This window comes from Setaria viridis, chromosome 1 (genome assembly GCF_005286985.2).
Source record: "Setaria viridis chromosome 1, Setaria_viridis_v4.0, whole genome shotgun sequence".
Taxonomy (NCBI): Eukaryota; Viridiplantae; Streptophyta; class Magnoliopsida; order Poales; family Poaceae; genus Setaria; species Setaria viridis.
In genome coordinates, this window is record NC_048263.2 from 31,816,418 (window position 1) to 31,838,552 (window position 22,135).

The 22,135-nt window shown below is 46.7% G+C and overlaps 3 protein-coding genes and 2 non-coding genes across 7 annotated transcripts; 2 read left to right on the plus strand and 3 right to left on the minus strand.

Annotated features, from left to right (window-relative positions):
* The first annotated feature begins 5,611 nt into the window (after window positions 1-5,611).
* On the plus strand, window positions 5,612-5,684 carry TRNAF-GAA (transfer RNA phenylalanine (anticodon GAA)). The gene has a single exon. It is a non-coding gene; the product is annotated as a tRNA-Phe (tRNA).
* Window positions 5,685-5,689: 5 nt separating this feature from the next.
* LOC140222977 (protein BOLA1, chloroplastic) lies at window positions 5,690-7,242 on the plus strand. 3 transcript variants are annotated; one of them, XM_072294211.1, is made up of 2 exons: window positions 5,690-5,848; window positions 6,688-7,242. In XM_072294211.1, the coding sequence occupies exon 2, from the start codon at window positions 6,718-6,720 to the stop codon at window positions 7,024-7,026; it is 309 nt and encodes a 102-aa protein (XP_072150312.1). In that variant the 5' UTR covers window positions 5,690-5,848; window positions 6,688-6,717; the 3' UTR covers window positions 7,027-7,242. The 3 variants fall into 3 exon arrangements, with proteins under 3 accessions (XP_072150312.1, XP_072150313.1, XP_072150314.1); XM_072294212.1 differs by having other exon boundaries at window positions 5,695-5,848; window positions 6,645-7,242; XM_072294213.1 differs by having other exon boundaries at window positions 5,695-5,848; window positions 6,673-7,242.
* A 1,229-nt stretch (window positions 7,243-8,471) lies between these two features.
* On the minus strand, window positions 8,472-8,543 carry TRNAT-UGU (transfer RNA threonine (anticodon UGU)). The gene has a single exon. It is a non-coding gene; the product is annotated as a tRNA-Thr (tRNA).
* A 203-nt stretch (window positions 8,544-8,746) lies between these two features.
* LOC117863568 (DEAD-box ATP-dependent RNA helicase 47A) lies at window positions 8,747-11,963 on the minus strand. The gene is made up of 2 exons (XM_034747358.2): window positions 11,714-11,963; window positions 8,747-10,700 (listed from the first exon to the last, which is right to left on the minus strand). Exon 2 carries the CDS (start codon window positions 10,610-10,612, stop codon window positions 8,861-8,863), a length of 1,752 nt encoding a protein of 583 aa, XP_034603249.1. The 5' UTR covers window positions 10,613-10,700; window positions 11,714-11,963; the 3' UTR covers window positions 8,747-8,860.
* Window positions 11,964-14,269: 2,306 nt separating this feature from the next.
* Window positions 14,270-16,934, minus strand: LOC117863579 (uncharacterized). The gene is made up of 2 exons (XM_034747370.2): window positions 16,495-16,934; window positions 14,270-15,535 (listed from the first exon to the last, which is right to left on the minus strand). The coding sequence occupies exons 1-2, from the start codon at window positions 16,841-16,843 to the stop codon at window positions 14,631-14,633; spliced, it is 1,254 nt and encodes a 417-aa protein (XP_034603261.1). The 5' UTR covers window positions 16,844-16,934; the 3' UTR covers window positions 14,270-14,630.
* Between the last annotated feature and the right edge of the window lie 5,201 nt (window positions 16,935-22,135).

The following is a 22,135-nucleotide window of genomic DNA, read 5'->3' on the forward strand; positions in this document are numbered from 1 at the left end:
CTCGTTGCACTCAGTAGTCATATTTAGTTTCTAGTTCTATGGTTTATTTATGAACAATATTTTCTACTAGGAGATTTTTATTATGTTGTCATGTAATGATGCACTTTAAGTATGGACATGCAAGTGGTAGACGACCTATGTTTATTTTGCGATGTAATGCACTTCGAAGTTGTACTCTAGTGAAATTTCCGCAGAAAATAAAAAGGGTACTTGTTAGTGAAATTTCGGTAGAATTTCCCCTATTTTTTGATGCAATCCATACAAAATTATGAGATGAATAGTGAACATAAATACAAACATACAAGCATATGACACATTCATAATAAAATCCACAATAGTTCAAAATGAAAGTCCATATACACAAATAGTCCATATAACACAAAGTCCATATACCACATAGTTAGCAATAAGTACCCTCAGTGCCTCCTAGTCTTACCCTTACCCTTGTGACCAAGGGCGTCGGTGCCTGAAGTGTAAGGAGAACGTGGGCGACGTAGTCTAGTACCTACAACCTGTGTAGGCTGAGTCAAGGGAGCCTCGTGGAGCTGAGACGGGCCAAGCTCCTCGGGCCTCTGCTCATCGTCGTCGTCGTCGTCGTCGTCGTCGTCCTCAGATGCAATTGCGATGCCTAGCTGCTGCCACCAAATGAGAACATACGAAGTGGTATTGCCTTGGCCTACCACAAGTGCACTTGAAATCTCGGAGGACTACCACATGTATCCTCGACTCTCAGATCTCGCCGTCGGACGTTGTCCCGCCCCTATGCTCGACCTGATAAGTCCCTGTGCCGAGATCAAAATATTGCACCTCATGTGTGGAAGCCCTTTCATTTGCAATGCTGAGGTGTCTCTTTGGTTTTTCAGCCCATCTCTCCCCAGCATTCCGCAACACTTCTGCTTTGGCGTGTCTTTCATTGAACCACGCAACAAGCCTGTAGAAGGTGAATTCAATGATTGCGTTCACAGGCATACCACGTATCCCCAATAGCAATTTATTGAATGACTCGGCCATGTTACTGCACTGAAACTCGTACCTCCAACCACTAGCGTCTTGAGATCTAGTCCACTTATCCAAATCTCTCATCAAACCAGCGAGCCATTGTCTACCTTCTGCATTTATTGCGGTCCTGACCTGCTCCAATTTGCGCTGAAAGTAATAGTCCTCAAGCTGACGAGCAGCAACTTGAAACAGATCAAAATTATCCTTCACACCATCCTTCCGAAGAAGGTTCTCCGCAAGGTGCCGAGTACACCAACGATGATGCAAAGGTGGATACCCCTCTATCTGCTCTTGCACAGCATGAAGTATGCCCTGATGCTGATCGGATATGATGCCAACCTCCCTGCCAGGCCCAACCACATGTATCCGGACTAGTCTTAAGAACCATCCCCAACTGTCATTGTTCTCCCTCTCAACCAATGCAAATGCCAAAGGAACCAACATGTTGTTCGCGTCACAAGATATGGCTATAAGAAGTGTGCCCCCTGTATTTGCCAATCAAAAACGTACCATCAATAGAGAAAATAGGACAACAGTGCCTAAAGGCTTCCACACACTGAGGGATTCACCAGAACGCATGCCCGAATATTTGCCTTCCATCCTTCCAAGCATTTGATTTTGGGATATACTCATAATGCATGCCTGGATTCACCGCTTTGATTGCATTAAAAAGCACTAGCAGCTGCTCGTACCCAGACTCCCAATCCCCCTATATCGTCTTCCACGCTCGCTGCTTAGCCCTCCAAGCTTTACCATAAGTTATCACATAACCTCCATAAATCTCCTCAACAGTTCTGATAATTGTTCTAACTTTCATGTTGGGTTGTTCCTTCAATATTCCCATCAACCGCTTCACAATTAGGGTAGATGTTAATTGCGGATGTCTCACTATAAGTTCATGGTCAGCACAATTGTGTGGACCGACAACTTTTGTGATCTTCCACTTCCCGGTGATATTTTGCTTCCTTGCACAAACCCTCCATGGGCACCGTTCCTTGTCACACACAACTGTGTAACGGCGCTCTGCATATGAATGCAACACTTTGTAAGGTCTCTTCTGTATCACCGCAAACGCTTGCAACCACCTCTTCAATGCGGGAAGGTCCTTAAATACCCTTCCCTCCTCAATAACCATACTAGGACTAGCTTCAGGTGCTTCTAGGAGCTCATCATCATGTCCTTCTGCAAACGCCTGATCGGAAAGAGTAAGATCACTAAACTCGTGAACTATCGGATCACGACGTCCAGGGAAGATACGCCTGAACATCTCAATATCACTCTCCGTCATCTCTCCAACAGGGCGATCATTATCAGAATCAAGATCCACTCCCATCTCGTATGCATCTTCATCATTGATAATTTCAACACTATTGGAGCCACGCAATCCATCTACACATTGCACTTGCGCAGCAACTAGAAGCACATCCACATTTTCTGTAATATCTCCTGCGAAGTACAAATATGAGTAAAGAAGAAATTGATGGAACGAATGGGGTTAGCTCCCAACAACAAAAACTGATAAGACACTTACTCGGATCATTCTAAGTGAAAAGGAACTCATTAGGAGAGTCCGCCACATCATCAACAATCCAACAACCATGTCCAACTACTTCATTGGGGGCAGATTCAGCATCGGGAATTGTAGGTGCAACCTCCAGGTCCATAACAGGTTCTGGGACAGGAGGATCGAAGTGTGCCCGTTGACCCATTGGTCGGGAAAACCGACGAGGATTTGAATCAACTCCCACCCGACAAACAACCACTTCAACACTTGGGGAATGACCATTCATAACTGTTCTCACATATTTTTCCTACTGGCCTGCACACCGAATTGGGACCATCTTCCTTTGAATGTTGAGAGGGGAACCTAGGTGACGTATGCCCTCGACTGTGATTTCATCATCTCCATTACAATGTAGCTCCTCCCGAGCCCTTGCAAGTAACTCACTAAACGAGGGTTTCTCATCAAATATCACAACCTCGCACTGCATGGCAACAAACTTAACACATCCGTAGTCATCCCTTTCCACGGTACCTCCATGATATATGCTCACTATGTTCTCCATCTAGTACATCAATATAATGACGCACAATTCATTTAGTCCATAATAAATGAAGCATTTTAAGTACAGTATGAAATAAGATAGTATCAATTGACTACTAACTACTAAATACAACTAACTAACTATGTCATACAACTAACTAACTATGTCACCTAATATGTACATATGTACTTAACTATACAACTACTTAACTAAATATCGTAATAACTAGTTTACTATGTAACTATACATCTAACTACGTAAATGAAATTGCAAATCCACCTGGTTAAATAGTGTCATGAGTGTTCTCCATTCCTTCCATCATTGCAATTCATACAAAAAACCTACCAAATTATATTAGTTTTCATATCTAACAATTCTATCTACCTGTCAATTTATCTATCTAACTATTTTATCTAATAGTCTACCTACCTATCTATATTCTACCTAACTATTCTAACTTATCAATATAACTATTTTATCTAACAATTCTACCTATCTATCTAAATTATTCTATAACTCTTCTTAGAGTTTTACCTAACTGCTGCACACCGGCGGCAAGGGGTGGGGGTGGGCACAGGGCGGGGGGCGGCCGGCCTCCGGGAAGGGCGGGCGCGGGGCCCAGCCGGGGGCACCGGCGGGCCGGGGCGCCTCCTGGCGTCGGGCGGGGCGAGGCGGCTCGGGCCGGGCGGGTGCCGGGCGGCGACGGCGCCGGCGGGGCGCCTCCAGGCACTGGGCGGGGTGGGATGGGGCGGGCCGGGCAGGCGCCGGGCGGGGCGGGGCGGCTCGGGCCAGGCGGGGGCGAGCGGGCGCCGGGCGGCGCCGGCAGCGGCGGCGGCGGGCTTCGGCGGCGGCGGCGGCGGCCTCCGAGGGCGGCGGCGCAGGTTTGAGGATGCGAAAAGAAACTGATGCGCAAAAGGAAGGAGTGCCCGGTGCTATGGTAAAAGGCTTGACGCCAGGCTCGGTGGCGCCAAGGCTTGGCGCCACCGATCGTAGCGCCAAGCCTTGACACACCCGCCCGCTCGCCACGTAATCCATCACACGCCACGTGGTCACGCCATGGCGGGGACCTTGGCGCCATGGAGGCTGGCGCCAAGACGTTGTAGCTTGGCGCCAAGCTAAGGGTCCATTCTTGGAATTGGTTCCGTCAGGCATCTACTTGTGAAAAACTTTCTCGAAAAGGGCTAAAATAAAAAAAAGTCGGTGCACTCCGCATGTGAACGGGCTGGTTTCTTGTTGGCTTGTTGCTACTCCTTGCTAGGCAAAGGCAATGCGGCTTTGAAGGAAGACAAGGTCAGGTCGGTCTCATACTTCTCATCTCGAAGCGAAAAATGGATCAAACGGTCAGAAGATGGACGCCAACAATAAGTGCGATGCGTGCTACATGCGGGTTGGGTGGCCATACCTGCCAGGCCAGTCGCCGACGTACGTGACATGCAGCAGGCAGCCACGTACTCCTGCCGGCCGGTACACGGCTACGGTGGCCACGGCCGCCCGGCTTCGTGTAGCTCCTAGCCTCTCATCATATGAAAATGCTGAAAATAAATCCCGACAGTGATGAGAGTGAGAGTGCTCGATCGGTTCAATTTAGCAGGTGCGTCGCTATATGATACAAAGCAATCGCATGGACCCGGGAGACGCCCTTTGGAACAGTGCAGCCTTCTGTTCACCGGTCGCCTGCCTGCTTCATGCCCAGGCAGCCGGGCGGCCTGACCCTGGCCACTGGCCGGCCAGCCAGCCAGGCCGGCCGACGCGGTGCCGGAGCATGTAACCAAGCGAAAAGCGTAGGCGCGCGTGGCTGAGCGCCGGCCGGCCGTGTCCTGGGATCCCAGAGCACGATGGCAAGTCTGATCAGGACCGGGCTGGCGCGCGGGCCGTACGCACGTCCTTGCCCCGCCGTCTGGCTGGCCGCTGGCGCGCGGCGGGCCACCTGCTGGCCGCTGCCGCTCTGCGTTATTCTCCCTTTGCCAATCGCCATGCCCATGCACGATGCCCTCTGGCAAAAAGCGTGGCCACCCGTACTCCGCCCTCGGTGCTCTCGTCTCGGCAACTCCCACTCTCCCATAGTTGAGCTACTCCTGAACTCATACTTGGATCTGATGGGCGCGCGCGGTTCGTTCGACGAGGTGCCCCTGTTTCCTGGCTTCCTGGGACCTGGGCGCTTGCTGCTTGGCTTGGAGCCTTGGAGGCGGAGCACCGAGCGACCTTGCCGTGCCGTGCCGTGCTGGTGATTGGTGAACCAGTGGACCTGCCGCCTGCACCTGCGCACGGAAGTAGATACCGGAGTAGCAGCAGGCGCGTTGCTCATCTTGGTCGGATGACAGGTAGGTACCGGATGAAATTTGACTTGGCGTGAGACTGCTCATAGCGGTCGAGCTTACCGCGCGCGCGGCGAAGTACGGCGGTGTCCATTGGATCAAAGGCAACGGCCTCCCCTTCTTCTCCCTTCTTTTTTTTTATTTATAACGTGGCTCCCACTCCCTAGGGACGAACGAAATGGAACTTTCTCTCGGCTGGGCCTTTCCTATCGATACAGTTATTAATAAATTTGTGATACCAAGTAGCACAAAGCGGGGATAGCTCAGTTGGGAGAGCGTCAGACTGAAGATCTGAAGGTCGCGTGTTCGATCCACGCTCACCGCACGCTATTTATTTTGCCATATATTTCCTTCTTTTTCTTTTTTTGGCCCGTCTCCGCTTTCAGGTTCCTTTTCTTCCCCAGGTTGTTCACCCCCAGCCCTAGCCGCCGCCGCAGCCGCCGTTTCGTAGCTCCGATCTCCGATTGCCGCAAGACACCAAGATTTCAGGTCTTAACGAAAGCCCTAACTGTTCCTGTATAGATTCGTTCTGTTCCATCCTGCTTCCATATTAAAATTGCTGGATCTGATCTTCTCTCCATTATTAGGCAGGAAAAGGGCGAGTCTAGATCATAGCAACGTACAAGCAGAATTTTTCTATTCGGATCCTGTTCGGTTAAAATACATAGCGTGCCCATAGTCTTCAATAACAGGAGCAAATATTTTAGCCTTCCCTGTTCTTGTTTATGGCTTCGTATGATCTATGTGTGCAAGGCCACTCCAATTTCGTCACCATGTGTTCTTTTTTTTTTGTGCAAGAAGTTTAACTTTCTGCAGTTAGTTAAATAGAAGACCATTGGATTCGAAAGACTAGATTCCTTTCCTGCATATGAAGAGGGGTGATTAACCAGATTGGGCCAACGAATACTTAATTAGGAGTTTATGGAACAACTATATTGTAGACTGTTAGATACCTCTAAGATATGTTCATACATATTCCAGTTGGGCGAGCATCACATAACATAGACCAAGCGAAGGTGCGGTGTTTATTTCCCTTTGTTTCAGTTCGTGAATGAATCCATAATTTGTTGCCTGGAAATCAGAGTATGTGGATCTGCATCACGCTATTTTAGTGGCTTATGTTAATGAGGTAATGGGCATTTGAGCTGTTTTGGATTGTGATACAACTATGGTCTTCATGCTGTTTCATGATCGATATCATGTGCATTTTGTTAAAAACCCTGAGATGATGTGTAGTTATTTCTCTGTTCATCTTACACATTCTGTCCTGATTCTTCCATTTTAGGGTCGAAGCTTATATCCTTTATAACCAGTAAATTTGCTACCAGGTAGTTGGGCTGTGAGACAGGCTAAAACGAATGATGGCTTCACGAGGTACCGGTGCTGTGCTTTCAAGAGCTGCTCGGATGAGGCAAAAGCTGCAGTCTGCCTTGGAGGCCAGTGCCCTAGAAATTGAAGACGTTTCTTACCAACATGCCGGGCATGCAGCAGTCAAGGACAATGCAAACGAGACACATTTCAACATCAAGGTAGTTTCACCAAAATTTGAGGGGCAAAACCTTGTGAAGCGTCACAGGATGGTTTATAATCTTCTGTCTGATGAGCTGAACTCAGGTCTCCATGCTATCTCCATAGTTGCAAAGACCCCGAAAGAGTTTGGATCGTGATTGTCTAATGTGTAATAAGAACTGGCCGGTGTTCCAAAATAAATTGATTATAGCATAACCAATGTAACCATGAATTGATTCCAAAACTATGTCATGGCATGCTGCTCTTCTTATGAAGACCCTGTATTCAGATTAGACTGGAGTGCAGAATTTATGTCAATTATTACTGATGGACATGTCAATTATTGTTAGATGCGAGGCAAATTGCTTTTTCTCCATGGTTGTGGGAATTTGTTTGTTTCTTTTTTAGTCATGTGGTCATCTGACAATTTTTCTTTTCTATTTGGTGTTGCTGGCAGCATTTGTCAAGTTTAATATTTTGTGTTGGTGAGTTCATGATTAGATGTATGCCCATCCTCTTGCATGTTGTTTCTGATCATCAAAAGGATCCTGTTTCAGAAAGTTTGACTCGAAACAAGTACAGTTGAACCTTTTTTCCTAGCATATTGTCAATCAAACTATTTCAGCGTGAATTATTGGTTGATGGAAATGATTTAGGGTGTGTTTGGTTGCATGCATCACTTGATGTATGCATGGATGATCCTAGATGGTGGGGTTCAACCAATTTGCTTGTACCGTATAATTCACTCCAATTAGTAGAATAATGTATTAAGGGTGTGTTTGGTTGCTTGTGTCATTTGGTTAATGCAAGTGGGATGGCTTCATCCTGGTTGGTACAGTTCACCCAACCAAATAAAAGCATCATTATTATTTTGAACCATCCCATACATAGACCAAATGATACAAGCAACCAAACACCCTTAAGTTCAAGTAGGTTTTTCTGCAGCAGCATTACGGATTTATCTCTTGGAATCTAATATTGATAACGGTGTTTCTGCATCACCAATCTTGTCATCATGCTCACGATTTCCAGATGACAACTACTGTTGTTAGGTCCACTCGGCCACCTTTCCTCAGCGGAAAATGCATCACTTGAGAGGGCATGTGTGCAGGCTTTTCTGAAGGCTGCAAGACTGCTGGAAACAGCGACTTTTGATTGCCATGCTAGAGAAACCATGAGCATGAGTAGGAATGCAGGACTGCAGATTTGCAGTATGATGATGCTGCCATAGCTGCCCGTCGTACGAACAGCTATCACCTTATCGAGCAAAACCTTTTATGTGTCACGGGCTGCAGAACTAGTTCTTTTTTTTTCTTTTTTTCGAGATGTGGAGTTCGATTTGCGTTTTGATGTGTCTTTCTGGAAAGGGTAGCAGTCTAGCAGATGAATGCTGGAGGAGCATCGCTGCATGCCTGCATCAGCGCGCTGGAGACCGGCGGCGCCGTCACCGGCCGCTCGGCCATGTCAGGTACCGGCTGCTGCTGGTGTGTGGTGTGGTGTCGGTGCCTCGTTGGTGATTGGCTCGAGTTATTTCGTCAGGTTTAGGTGCATAAAGCTAAAGGAAAACATGTGAAAGTGTAAACAAAAAATTCAAATAAAAAAATGCCCCCATGCAGGATCGAACTGCAGACCTTCAGTTTACAAGACTGACGCTCTACCACTGAGCTATAGGGGCCATATTGGAATAGAATTCCCGGAGAATTTACTAGATAATTGTTGGAGGATCACCACAAGACAACGTTCTCTTAGTATTAATCTATTGCCAGGTTGCCAGGAATACAAGACTCATCTATTCCACAGCAAATTGCTCCCTCCAAGGGTCGCTAAAACTTAACCTGGTTGCAGCCTGGGGTTTCAAACATTTTAACACAGGCAATATGAAAATCCAACAGGGCATGCAAAGACTTTTCAAAGTACTATCAATAGAACTTGCATAATCATATTACAAAACACTACAAGTAATCAGAAACAGTCATCTGCACCAGGAAGATTTTATTCCACATCTTCCTCCTTGTGAACAACAAGCTCGCCTTCAGTGAACTCACATGGCTTGATGGCCACAGCTAACTGCTTGCGCATTTTTCTTACAACAAATGCCTCGTTTTCTTCGCATATTGTGACCACAATCCCTTTACGCCCAAGACGTCCTGTTCTTCCAGCTCTGTGGGCATAATGTGTAGAGTCAGTTGGAAGGTCCAGATTGACCACAAGGTCACATTCAGGCACATCCAGTCCCCTGGCAGACAGCTCATTTGTAACAAGAACTCTGAATTCACCATCCTTGAATTTTTTCAAGACTGTAGACCTTGCAAGCTTTCCAAGATCTCCATGGAGCTCAGTGGCTTTGATACCACGGGCCTCCAACTTAAATACAACATCCTTCAGTGGCTTGGTGTTGTTCATAAATGCAATCACTGTCTGTGCTTCCAGAGCATGGATGCATCTCCGCAAGGTGTCAACTTTGTGTTGAACCTTGGCTGTACAGTAGTAGTGTTCCAATGATGGTGGCAAGCTGCCAACAGCAGCTTGGTTCACTGAGTTTGATGGTGAGCTCGAGTTAGCATCAGTCTGGGATAACGCAGGTCTTGGAACAGTGATTGAGTCAAGCGGAAGTACACTCTTAGCTCTAATGAGAACTGGATCTTGACCCCAACTCCTTGCTGCTCGTATAACTGAAAAAGGAATTGTTGCAGAAACCAAGATAGTTTGACGCTCAGATCGCCTAGCAAGTGGACCAAGAATATCCCTAGATGTGGTACCAGGTTTCTTTCCAACATGCTCCAAAATTCTATGCATATCCTCACGGTAATTAAAAGACAGAAGCTGGTCGACTTCATCCAGTACAAGAAAGCGGCAGCCATGGGTGTGTAGCTTACCTGCTGCTGAAATTTCGGAAATACGGCCAGGTGTTCCAACAACAATAATTGGCTTGTTCTTCTTCAATGCTTCTTCTTGTCTAGAACGATTAGCACCACCAACAAGTTGCTGGACAAGTCTCTTATCATTAGGACCCAAAATCTTCTCTACTTCTCTCACAATCTGCATTCCTAATTCTCTGGAAGGAGCAATAATGACTGCTTCAATACCTGATCTTTTCTCAGAATTATCTTGCTCCATAGGCCTCTTCAGTGGGCCTATTTCGGAAAGAATTGGGAGAAGATAAGCAAGTGTTTTCCCTGAGCCAGTATATGATTGGATCACCACATCGTGCTTTTGTGCTATTATAGGAATAGCAGCTGATTGGACCTCAGTTGGCGCAGTCAGACCTTCCTTGTTCAACCGATCAACAAGCAAAGGTGGTAAACCAAGCTCTTCAAATGACTTGGCAGAAAACAGAGCCTCATCTACCTTCAGTGTCTTCTTTATCCCAGTTGACTTTGGCAAGGCACTCTTCGCTGGTTTGACATTAAGCGAAGAAACTCTAGGTTTCATATTGAGGGAAGAAGAAACTCTAGGTTTCACATTGAGGGAAGAACCTCTTGAACTTGGCTTAGGACCTCCAGTTCGTGCCATTTTTTCCTTCTTCCCATATTCAACCCTGTTTTGCACTTCTAAGCTAGCAAGAGTTAATGGCCCTCCCCTATCTTCTACAATTTGACTACCACGCCAAGCAGTCTGATGGAATCCAGCTGCCCGTTGTTGTGACAGCATCCTGAATGAAAGACGGTCTCCAAGAACAAAGCATGATCTGGAAGATGCCAGCGCAAGAACATTTCGATGGACTTGTCCAATACTTAGCCTCATTTTACTCCTTGCAGTGAAGTCAAACACAGCACCGCAATTATTCTTTCCTTCAAACCTGTTACCAGTTCACAGCAAGGTGCTATCGTGCCTGCGTAAATAATAACATAAATAGATTAGGTAAGTTGGGGGTTTTGAAGTCAGAAGACACAGTGAAAGACTTAGACATAATATATTTATACATGTACTACACTGCTACTTTAATGGATGTTAAGGTGTTCATAACGTGAATTCGATAATTAAGGTATATTTGAAACTATATACCAGAATTGCAAAACAAAACTTATGCTTGGCACGCCTAATACCAGAGTAACATTAAGCATCATATTTACCAAACGAATCTGAACTGGCAGAAGATAATACTATCCACCATGAACAGTATGAAAATATATAATACTCCCTCCGTTCCAAATTGTAGGTCGTTTTGGCTTTTCTAGGTGCATAGTTTTTTCTATGTACTTAGATATAGTGTATGTCTAGATGCATAATAATATCTATAAACCTAGAAAAGCCAAAATGACCTACAATTTGGAACGGAGGGGGTATGTAGAGCAACAAGCAGGCACTGAGAAAATTCTAAACGAAATCTAGAAATAAGTATACAACTGCACTTCTTACTTAATTGCCAAAAACAAAAAACTGCACTTCCTTGGTAATATCATTCTATTGCGACATAAGGAGTACATGAAAATTTTGTGCAAATGCGCCCTTAACTACCAGCTCTTTTATGCTTATCAGACTCTATTTGCGTCTAGGATCTCAAAGGCTTTTCATTTTTCCCAGACAAATCCATAGTAGAGAAATAATCAGGCATAGACTGCGTTCTGGCTGCAGATTTCCTCAATTGCGCCCAAATTAAACAAGAATGATCGACCCAACTCCAACGGACTATCATAGGAAAACAACAGCAGAAATATAAGACCGCCGTCCGGCCGGATTGTTGGGCGAGCAACCAAGGTTCTGACTGTCGGGCACGGAGCCTTCGTACATATACGAAGGCCGCCACATAGAGATATACGAAAGTTAACGGCACATCAATCTTTTCTTGAATACCCAATCGCTAACACACCGTACCAACTCCGAATCTGCGAAGAGAAGGCATACCGTGTGCAGGCCTCCGAGTAGGAAGGCGGCGGCGTCCGGTTGGGAAAGGGCGGTGGTGGTCGCGGGATGCAGGAGGGAGCCGGAAGAGGGAGGCGAGCGGCGTCCGGTGGAGAGGGAGGCAAGCCACCGCAGGAGTGAGGAAGAGGCGGTCGGCGCAGGTGCCCTGGTGGATGGAGGCCGGCGTCCTCCGCTTGTTGCGCGAGGGAGGTGTGTGATTGAGATGGGGAAGCCTGGGAGATGGGGATGAGGTTTCTGGGACGGTGTTGAGGTTTTGGACTTGGGCCACTTGTCAGTGACTGAGACCCGATAAATAGGTCCCTTTGCCAGAGCTTCGTGAGCGGCTTGGGCACCAGCTTCTTCCGCTGGAAGCCCGTGAAGCCGCCCCACAAAACTAGCACCCCGGCTCCACCCCATTCCCACATTCCCACATTGATGCGTACCAAATTACCCTAAGTTCAGAAAGACACTGTAAAATTACTACTTCCATCCTTAGATATATGAGTCATATATTTAAAGGTGGAGGGAGTAGTTATAAAAAAAATGATAATTTTAACGACATACTCCCTTCATTCCAAATTGTAGGTTGTTTTAGCATATTTATTGTTTTTCTATATACATAGGTATATACTATGTCTAGATACATACTAAAAGCTATGAATCTAGAAATTCTAAAACAACCTACAATTTAAAATGGAGGAAATAAAGTATTTTCTACATCAGCCCTCTTATAAAAATTCAACTGACAAAACGACTTGGTCTTCTTTCATTGCTCCTAGTGCAAATACCATATTTGTTTGAGTTGGGAGCACCCAATATTTTCCAACTCTATACAACTACTTTTCGCTGTCGTAGTAGGAGGGCATAACGGAGACGGTCTGTTTGGCGAGCAAGGCATTAGAAACAGTTGGTTTTGATTTTTTTTTATTAAAAATGGATGAAGAAGCAATAATAAACTGTACTTTTAATCATTTTAATTCTTTTGTGTGCTGTTTTTCCTTTATTTGAATTCAGTTGTTTGGCTGAGATTATGTAAAAACTATGCCGTGTGTACCTGCAGAGGCAGGATTAACTTCCTTTTTTCTTGAAAAAAACATATTTTTCTTCACGGGGATTATAAACTTTTCTTTTGGATTATTAGACATGTTTGTCTTTTGAATTATGAATGAGGAGAGGGGCTTAAGACTGGAAAATTAGCAGCTGACACCCCACAAATTTTTGAGAGAATTCTTTGTATGCCATTGAAAATTTAACCCATCCCCTATGCCATCAAAATTTACCCTTCAGTGTCATTGGAAATTTAACTCCATCCCTTCGGTGCCATTATTATCACAGTAGCGTGAAAGGGCTGTTAAGTGAATATGGAAAATACAATATTACCCCTAGATGAAGCATTTTTCTTGCTGTCCCCTAATGCCGTTGCAGCCACTACAAATGCTGGAGATCCTGGAGGAGGTGGGCATCAACGATTTGACGCGCTGGGGCTGCGGAACAATCACTGCCACCTCTCCTCCTCCTCCCAAGGTACTACACTTGCATCTGGTTGCTGCTGCTGTTTGTTTATGCTCCACTCAAGAATCAATTGGATTTTCTTCCAATTTTTACATCCCGAGAGTAACTGACCTGTCTTGTTTGCTTCCTTTTGCAGAGATCTCGTAGCTCGCATGGCCAGACGAAGCTTGCTGTGTTGGAGGCACCGCCGACGCCCAACGGAAAGAAGCGCAAGTCCCCGCCCACCTCCGGCCTGGGAACCTCCACGACAAGTCGACAACATGCTTGAGCCCGTCCTCACGCCGGCCAGCTACTTCCGCCTCCGCGTGGCCTGCCACCGGTGGCGCACACCCGCGGCATCCCCGGGGACGCCCCTCGACGTCTGCGCCCGCGTGCCCCGACGCGCCGGAGCAAGGAGGTGCCAGCCGCGGCGACGACACGCCTGAGCAAGTCCGGCGATGTGGTGGTCACCAAATTGCAGTGCATCTCGACGAAACAGTACTCCTCGGTGGTGCTACCCTCGGCCACGCGCAGCGAGGAGGGCAGCGCCATGGCCGCGCGCCGCACCTTCGCAGAGCTGCCTCGCATCCTCCCCATCAATGCAGGCGGGCGGGCTCGCACGAGCCGCGTCGATTCTGGTGGGGGCGCGGTTGTGCCGTCGTGGCGGCGCTGGATGGGGCTCGGGCGCGGCGGCGCGCAAGACTGATGGCCGCGGGCCGCGGCCGACGGCGGATGAAGGCCCGTCGCCGTGGTGATTGCGGATAAGGTCGGGAGAGGGGTAAAAACGGAAAAATGGGATTAGACGGATGCGTTTTAACGGAGTCAGGTTGATTTTGTGGGGAAAAATAACGGCAATGGCATAGGATTGATGGAGTTAAATTTTCAATGGCACTGAAGGAACTGGTTAAATTTTGACGGCATATAAGGGATGAACTAAATTAGTAATGGCATATATAGAGAATTCTCTCCAAATTTTTCCTGGCTGGACACTGTCCCGGGGACAGGGTTCTAGCATAAACAAACCAAACACTGCAACGGCAAAACAAAGATCTGTACAACCGATGCAGATAAAAACAGAACTAAAAAACAACATTTACTGCAGTCAGTATAAAATGTACATTTTGAATTTGAATACACTCAGCTCGATTGGCACAATACAGAATGCATAAACATTCATTGTTCAGACAACTTATTTCATGGGCACTGGTACTATTTTCTACAGACTAAATCACATGCCAATTGAATTGGGTATTGCATATAGCTTATGGTTTGCATCCATGGCTGTCTCCGATTCTTGCATGGGTTTGACGGTGAAAGATGACCAACAATGTCAAGCACTCGTATACATGACGCAGAACTCTTTGATATTCTTAGTTTCCATGGATATTGGGTGCAACTGAGCTCATAGCTGGCATCCTGGCAGCTGATCCTAGAAGAACCTCTCAGCAGATGGATCGGACTCCAGCAAGCTGCCATAGAAATTCACCTTACAGGCACTAGGAAACTGTACTCCAGCTTGCTCGCAACTGTCCCTTGTAACCTGAGGACATGACCGAACATCCAGGTACTCAAGAGCCTTGAAGGATTTAATCACACTGCTGACCCCTGCAACTGTGAGCTGAACACAGCTGCTGATCTTCAAAACTCTCAGTTCAGACTGAAACCCACTTCCTTCCCCGTCCTGAAATGCAATGTCGGTTATTTGGTCACAGCACCCAACATCAATCGCCACAAGAAGTTTACAGTTAGACAGCAGGCATCGCAATGACGTGTCTGTTATTTTCAAGCACCAGTCCATTCTCAGGCTCCTTAAGCTGCTGGAGCAGGCAAGAGCAAGAGCTTGTATGGATGAATCGCTAATGTTCCGACATCCACCAATGACAAGAGTCTCTAGGTTATGGCAGAACTTAGCTAAAGAATAGATGGACTTATCTCCCACCTTGCTGCAGTCCAAAAGCTTTATTGACACCAAGTGTGATGAAGAAACCTCAGCGATTTCACAGACTCCAGGATCACCAACTTTATTGCATTTACTTATGTCAAGCAATTTTATATGATGACAGCCATCAGCTAGAGCAGATATACCGGCATCTGTTATGCTGTTACATCCTGCAGCTCCAAGATCTTCCAATTGTAGACAGCTCTTTGATAGAACAATCAATAAATTATCAGTTATTAATTTGCAACCCGTGATATGCAGCTGCCTCAATTTTTGGCACCCTAGTGCAACCGCCTTCAAACCTCTATCGCTCAGCTTTATGCAGCGAGAAACATCAAGGGACTGCAGAGATGGCAGTCCATCTCCCAATTTGGCAACTCCAACATCAGAGATACCTGAGAGACACATGAACCGGCACAAACTGTAATACTCAACAGAATTTGTTTAAGAAAATGGCAGGGGATTCTCACAAAAATGAGTGCACCAAAACAAAGATCCACAATCTCGCATGACGATCATAACTTTTCCGGATAGCAAATTAGTAATATTAGCCACAATAACAAAATTCCAGGACCTCCCACAACCACTGTTGGAAATTGGATATCTCTGGAGACCATAACTTGGGTAGCTATTACTATTTACCCAGAATAGTAGTACCAGGCATACATAGCCAAATTACACAAACAAAATCAAAGTTGAAACGAAAGATGAGTATCTGCAATCTTAAAAGTTGAGGGGAAATCTTTGAGAACTGTACTGATGGAACCATTCCAATAAGAAAAATATTTGCACATAACTTTTTCCTTCTTTTCATAACTCCAATTTAACAATATTGAGAAAATACATGACCTGATTTCAGAAAATAAACCCTGCCTCTGCCAAGGATGAAATGAACCTTCAAAGGAGTTTATTTTCAAAGATGTACGTTCATACTTTTTAAATAAGTTAGAAAGTATTATCTTTTATAAAAATAGTGATAAAACGGTTTAATCAATAAAACATTTTAATTTCTAAGCTGCAAAAGTAGTAAATAGGATTCCCCTTTGCAAAGGCAAGAAAGTTCTATCACAAACAAAAGGACCTAACACACATGAACCCCAACATTTCCCAGATTTATCTTCAAAGTAGCATAAATAGGACTACAAAGTAGAGTACAAGTAATTCCCTAATACTAGTACAGTACATGAGACGAAGACTCTCCAAGTAAAATTGAACCAGTCTCTAACGGTGTACTCCAAAATGCACTATAAGCCACCCAAGAAAAATTGCCGTGTGCACCAGGAAGACACTAATCTCATCCACTAAATAGACAAACAGCACATATGGGTAGCGGCAGAAGAAGAGATGGCCGCACCTTTGCAGTTCTGCAGCGCCAGGATACGCAGGTTGCGGAAGCTCCCGGCAATGACGTCGAGGTCATCGTCGATGACCCCGGGGTAGAAGGAGCGCGAGGGATTCTGGGAGAGGTCAAGCTCGAGGACTCCCGGGAAGCGCGCGGCGAGGCGGCGCAGCATGTCCGGCCCGGCGCGCGCGCGCAGGCGCCGCCGCTCGGAGCTCTGGATCCGGAGCCATCGGCGGCACACGAGCCCGAAGGCGTCGCGCTCCGCCTCGGGCCCCAGACGGGTGAGCACCGTGCGGAGCTCATCGTCGGTGAGCACCTCGTTAATGAGGGCGCCGCCGCCGCCCAACGGTGGCGCCGACATCACGGGGAGTTCCCTTCCGGCCTTCCCCCTTCTGTCTCGTGAAACTGACGAAGTCCTGAACTGCTGAACTCTGAAAGAGGCGCGTGCAGTGTCGAAGCCTGCAGCCCGCTGCTTTCCCCTCTGACTGGACCGTAGACTTATAGTACATGTTTGGGATTTCAGGTTTCTCCAGGGGTTTAACTCTAAAACTGGCGGCTGACTGGGCGGTCTTGCTGATGAGGCGCCGATGGGGGCGGTGGACCGGCCGTGGACCAGGTCCATGGGCTCACGATGGACCGATTACCATCCGAAAGGGTACGCGATCTCTGCTCGATTCTGGTCGTCAGCGGGCACGGGGACGTGGGGCGTTGGATAATGGTCCACGGAGAATCCGACTGTGGCGGTGCTGCTTATTATTATACATGGATTGGTCCACAAGAAAGAGGGCGAGAAGGTAATTGTGGTATTCATTTCGTCGCTTGCACGGTCGAGCGGGGCGGACAACGGTGAGAGGAGGACAATTCTTGGGGTCGCGCGTGGAGGGCTTGCCAGCGGCCTTGTTCTCGTGTCTTTGGGCGTCGAGGCGGCATCGTGGTAATCTTGCACGGCCACACAAAGAAGACAGAAGGGTAAGGAAGGGCTTCGCCATGGCAAAAAGTGATGACGACCGTGGCTTATTAGCGCAGGGGCGACGACAGTTCCACAACGGGAGAAGAGAATGCGATACACGGCCCGAAAATTCAAATATAAAAATCACTTGAATCCAAAAACTTCGAAACCTATTTTCAAAATCTAATTTTAAAACATTGCAAAACTATCCCTTAGCTCAATTCCTTTTCATCCAAAATCCATACCAAGTTTAATCTCCCTTTGATTCATTTATCTTTCCAAATAAGTACTGACAACTTCTCTCTAACATTCCTATCCTCCCTAAGCCATCACCATCAACCTTCTGATCCCTTCTTTCAAGTGTGCTCTCACGCACAAGCTTGCCACCTAGCCACACACAGCTTGAGCACGCACACAACATGCACATTATGCATGTACGAGCAGCATAGAGTCACGGACAGCAGCAGCACGAACACTACATGCAAGCTCCACACGCCAGCCCCTTGCCGTGCTCGCTCTGCCCTGCTCGAATGGCAGCCCGACCCGCGAGGTAACCCGCACTGCTGCCCGGCACCACGCCGTGTTGCCCCTTGCCGCATCCCCACCTCAACCACGCCGTTGTCTTCAAGCTTGCCAGCCATGCCGCCTCGTCGCACACGTCGTCAACGCCGTTGGCGCATCAGCGCCACCACAGAAGCAAGCCGACGCCGCAGCAGCACCACCGCAAGCCCGTACGTCGCCTTGACGCCTTGCTCTACCCACTCCCTGCTGCCTCATCGCGCGCTGTCACCTCAGCGCCGCTGCCGCAGCAAGCCAACGCCGCTGCAGCACCACCGCAGGCACGCACGTCGCCTTGCTCGACCCACCCCCTGTCGCGCATTCACTTCATCTGCACCGCCGTTGCCTCAGTTGCACGGCCACGCAGTCCATCCACACAAGCTCAGTGCACCGTGTCCGCTCCACTCCAGCTACGTCCGCGCGGTCGACCGCACATCACAACACCTCCCCCAGCCTATAAAAGGTGACGCCGAGCTGCTCTCCTCCGCCATCCTGAGCTCGCCGAGCCGCCCAGCTCCGTCGCTCACCTTCTCCCTACCTAAATCGAGCTCTTTGCTCCTCCACACAAGAATGGAGCGCTGCCTCGATCTCCCTCTCCAAGCCACCCCTGCCCGAGGTGAGCCTATGCTGAGCTTCCCCATCTACTCCTCTCTCTCCCTATGCCCTTGGACTGGAAAATGGTTGCCGAAATCACCCTACGTCGAAGCTCCAGTGAGCTTCGGCCGCCTCCCATGGCGGACGAGCCTGAGAAGAGCACGAGCACTTGTGCCTCTCTGTTGCGGGGCTCCTATATGTCTACCGGAAGATGGTTAAGTGATGAAACTATAAAGCCCAGCAAGGCTCAGCAAGCCTATTATAGCACGCTACAGATTAAAAGCCTATTTAACTGAAAAAATATTGTCAACATTTTAAAAAAAAAGTTGGACCAACATTTTGGAAAAAAGTTGGAGCAACATTTCTTGGAAAAAAGTTGAACCAATATTTATTTGGAAAAAGTTGAGCCAAACATTTCTTTAGAAAAATTGAATCCAACATTGAATTACTCCACTCTTTCAAAACTACTATAATTATGAAAAGTATGTGTTTTGCAAAAAACGGCTTTATAAAACTAAATCCCGCATGTGTATACTTTCTGCAAAATAAACCTTGGCCTATTCCTTGAATTATCCTTATGCATGTATTCTTATACCCCTTTCGTAGAGTGGGGTTGGATTTTCTGAGTATGTATGTACTCACCCTTACTTTGTTGATACAGAGGAAGACCCGGAGTACATCACTGGTGAAACTTTCGAGTAGAAGGTCGCTTCCGCACCCAACTTGCCTGTAGCGTTGGGCTGTTAAGGATGCTTCCGTTGTCGTGCAGTGTTGTGTGCTGCTTATGGACTTGGATGTCCATATGTTGCATCTATAGCCTGTTTGTGTTGTATCTTTTTGGGTCTATGTTGACGGCTGTTAGCACACCAAGTTGTGAACCGTAAGTGCATGGATCAGTTGTAGCTCTTCCCTCAGAGTACTCACCCAAGGTTTATCAATCCGTGAAAATTATAGTATAAGATCTATTTTAACTAGCATTGTTAGTGTGAACTTTTGGTGTTGATGAATGATTCAGATCCAATCTAATAAACATGCACGGACAGATAACAGATACAATAGAGGTAACCAATCTAGAGCAACCTAGACTATGCATGCATACATTATCATTCCGCGCATGGATAGCAAAGCAACATAGATATGATCTTAGTAAAAAGCATCTTTAAATCTACACATCCGGTTCGGCTCCCAAAACCCCCTATCTTACACAAGAAAGATCCCATCACGATCCCCTCTATCAGCATAGGTAGATTAAAGGCACGATCAAGAGAACATGTTATACTCATTAGTAGATCAGGCATGCAAATTCGGTCACCACGACCATAAGAACATCCTAAGCAATCAATCATCGATCAATAGATTGAAAAGCAAGCAAACCCAATAGAGCATAAAACCATAGAAGGAGATAACTAGATCACTAAGAACATGAACACATCTATTACTTCACCATGAATGATTGTACATCACAAGATCACCACCGGGATCCTACCTTGATCTTGGTGACTCCTAGCTCCAGAACTCCAGCGTGATCTTCCTCGCAGGGTGATCACATCAGCAGAGGCTCACCTACGCTAACCCCGACAACTGCATGGCCCTCAGCTCTCCAAAGTGATGTCTTTCAAGCTCCTTCTACTTCTCTGCTGCTTCACGTCAAGTACGTCATCTCCAATCTGTGGGCTTCATGGTGTTTGGGGGTATTTATAGTCCAGAGGGCGTGTGGTAAAAATTGGAAGGCGAGGGGGCGAAGGAAACCCCTAGGCCGATCCGCCTGGGCCTTCCTTTTGCCCTCTCGCGTCCTGCTTTGTCTCCAAGTCTCCTCATATGCTCTGAATCTTCTTTTCACTTTTACATTGGCTTGGCACATCGGTTGCTTCAGGATGAGATTGATCTTCAATGACTTTCCAAATCTCTGCTTGATCTTCTCCGATTCCTCTTTGATCCCGATCTGGTCCTTGCAATATCTTCATAAACTTAGCCCCTAAGCAATGTTGGAGGGTTGCTTGCCAAAGATGGGCACCAGGGGGTGCCAGAAGATGCCAGGCTGATCGGCCTGGGCTCCTCTAGGCCGATCGGCCTAGCCCCTTCCTGAGCCCGTTGACCTTCGTCTTCATCTGGTTTGACGCTCATTCAGTGCTTTATCAAAAAATATGCTTTTAGGCCTAATTTCCTGCAAAAACACAACATCCTCCAAAATCTGTTACACATGTGAAAATAACCGGTTCATTAGGTGTGATCTATAGTTTAGGTATTAAATTCATTCCATTATTGAAGATAAACAGGGGTAAAAGTGTGTCAATAACGAGCGTCAACAGTCTACGTCACCCAACCGTTGCCTAGAGAGGTGTACGGTTTATGAACCATCTGTTAAATAAATATGTGTACCAGCCTTTCTGGGATTGGTATTTGTATCACATTTAGTCCCTGTGCAAATGGGGGCTCTTTAGAGTAGCTATGGGTTGGCAACGAGGCAAAAGGGCGGGCGAGGGTCCGAAGATGGGGTCTTATATCCACCTGCGCCGGGGTTGTCGTGATTTGGGTGGCTAGATTGCCAGCCATGACAAACAAGCAACCAAGCAAGGGGTTTCCTGCCACTTGCGTGAGTGGGATGCACCATAATGGGCTGGCAAGGCAAGTGGGGTGGGAGCGGCAAAGGCGTGGGCTAGTCTACGCGATCAGTAGCTCGCTCAGCTTGGTGAAGGAGGGTAGGGAAAAGGAAAGGAAGGGGAAGATGGAGTCACTGTGGGGCCCATTGGCAGCGGGAGAGGGTGCTGGTACCATAGTGCAGGGTGCATTATGTGTTATTGGCTGGGTCGTCGAGGTTTTGCATGGTAAGCTGGGCGATAGCTAGGGGGAGGTGGGAGGCTTTGAGCCCAGATGAAGGAGGGGGTTTGGGCTAGATTTGGATGGCTCTATTGGTCGAAAAGAGAAATAAAATAGAAAAGGGGGAGAGGTAGAAAAAAGTTTGGCCCAAAGAGGTTAAGGTTTGTTTTTTCCTAAAACCTCATTTAAATGAAAGACGAAACCTATATGAATGTAAACTTATTTTTCATATAATAAACACTATGCATCACGACATGAATGCAAAACATATTTTAAAATTTATGATTTATTTAGTTTATATTCAGAAAATATTTTAAAATTATTAAACACACTTCTTAATTAATTGTAACAAATTTTAGAAAAAATAATCTAGCAAATATAAAATTAGGGTGCTACATCTCATAGTCTAATTTTTTAGATGAAAAACAATGTATCCTCCCAAAAGAGGCTATTGTTGTTTATTTGTCCAAGTGGATTAGTCTTACAAAGGTAGCTCTACCTGACGTAGAAAGCTGATGGCTTCATTAAAGAGAAATATTTTAGTGATATGTTTCTACATGGCTTGTTATGGTCTTCTAGCCTTCTCATTAGAGTAAATCACGTGAATATCTCTGAACCATTGGTTGAAATCCTCCCTTTTGCCTTCATCTGTACATGGCACATAGATATTTCATACAATTCTCATTATGCAGAGATTTAAAGTACCGTGGCATGGCAAATTTATTATTGAAGCCT

Excerpts from the sequence above, each read along its gene's own strand:
- LOC117863579 (XM_034747370.2), bottom strand. The coding sequence starts at position 16,843 with ATGTCGGCGCCACCGTTGGGCGGCGGCGGCGCCCTCATTAACGAGGTG. Across the intron at positions 15,536-16,494 it reads GGCGCTGCAGAACTGCAAAG|GTATCTCTGATGTTGGAGTT; the intron begins GTGCGGCCATCT and ends TGTGTCTCTCAG.
- LOC140222977 (XM_072294211.1), top strand. The coding sequence starts at position 6,718 with ATGATGGCTTCACGAGGTACCGGTGCTGTGCTTTCAAGAGCTGCTCGG.
- LOC117863568 (XM_034747358.2), bottom strand. The coding sequence starts at position 10,612 with ATGAGGCTAAGTATTGGACAAGTCCATCGAAATGTTCTTGCGCTGGCA.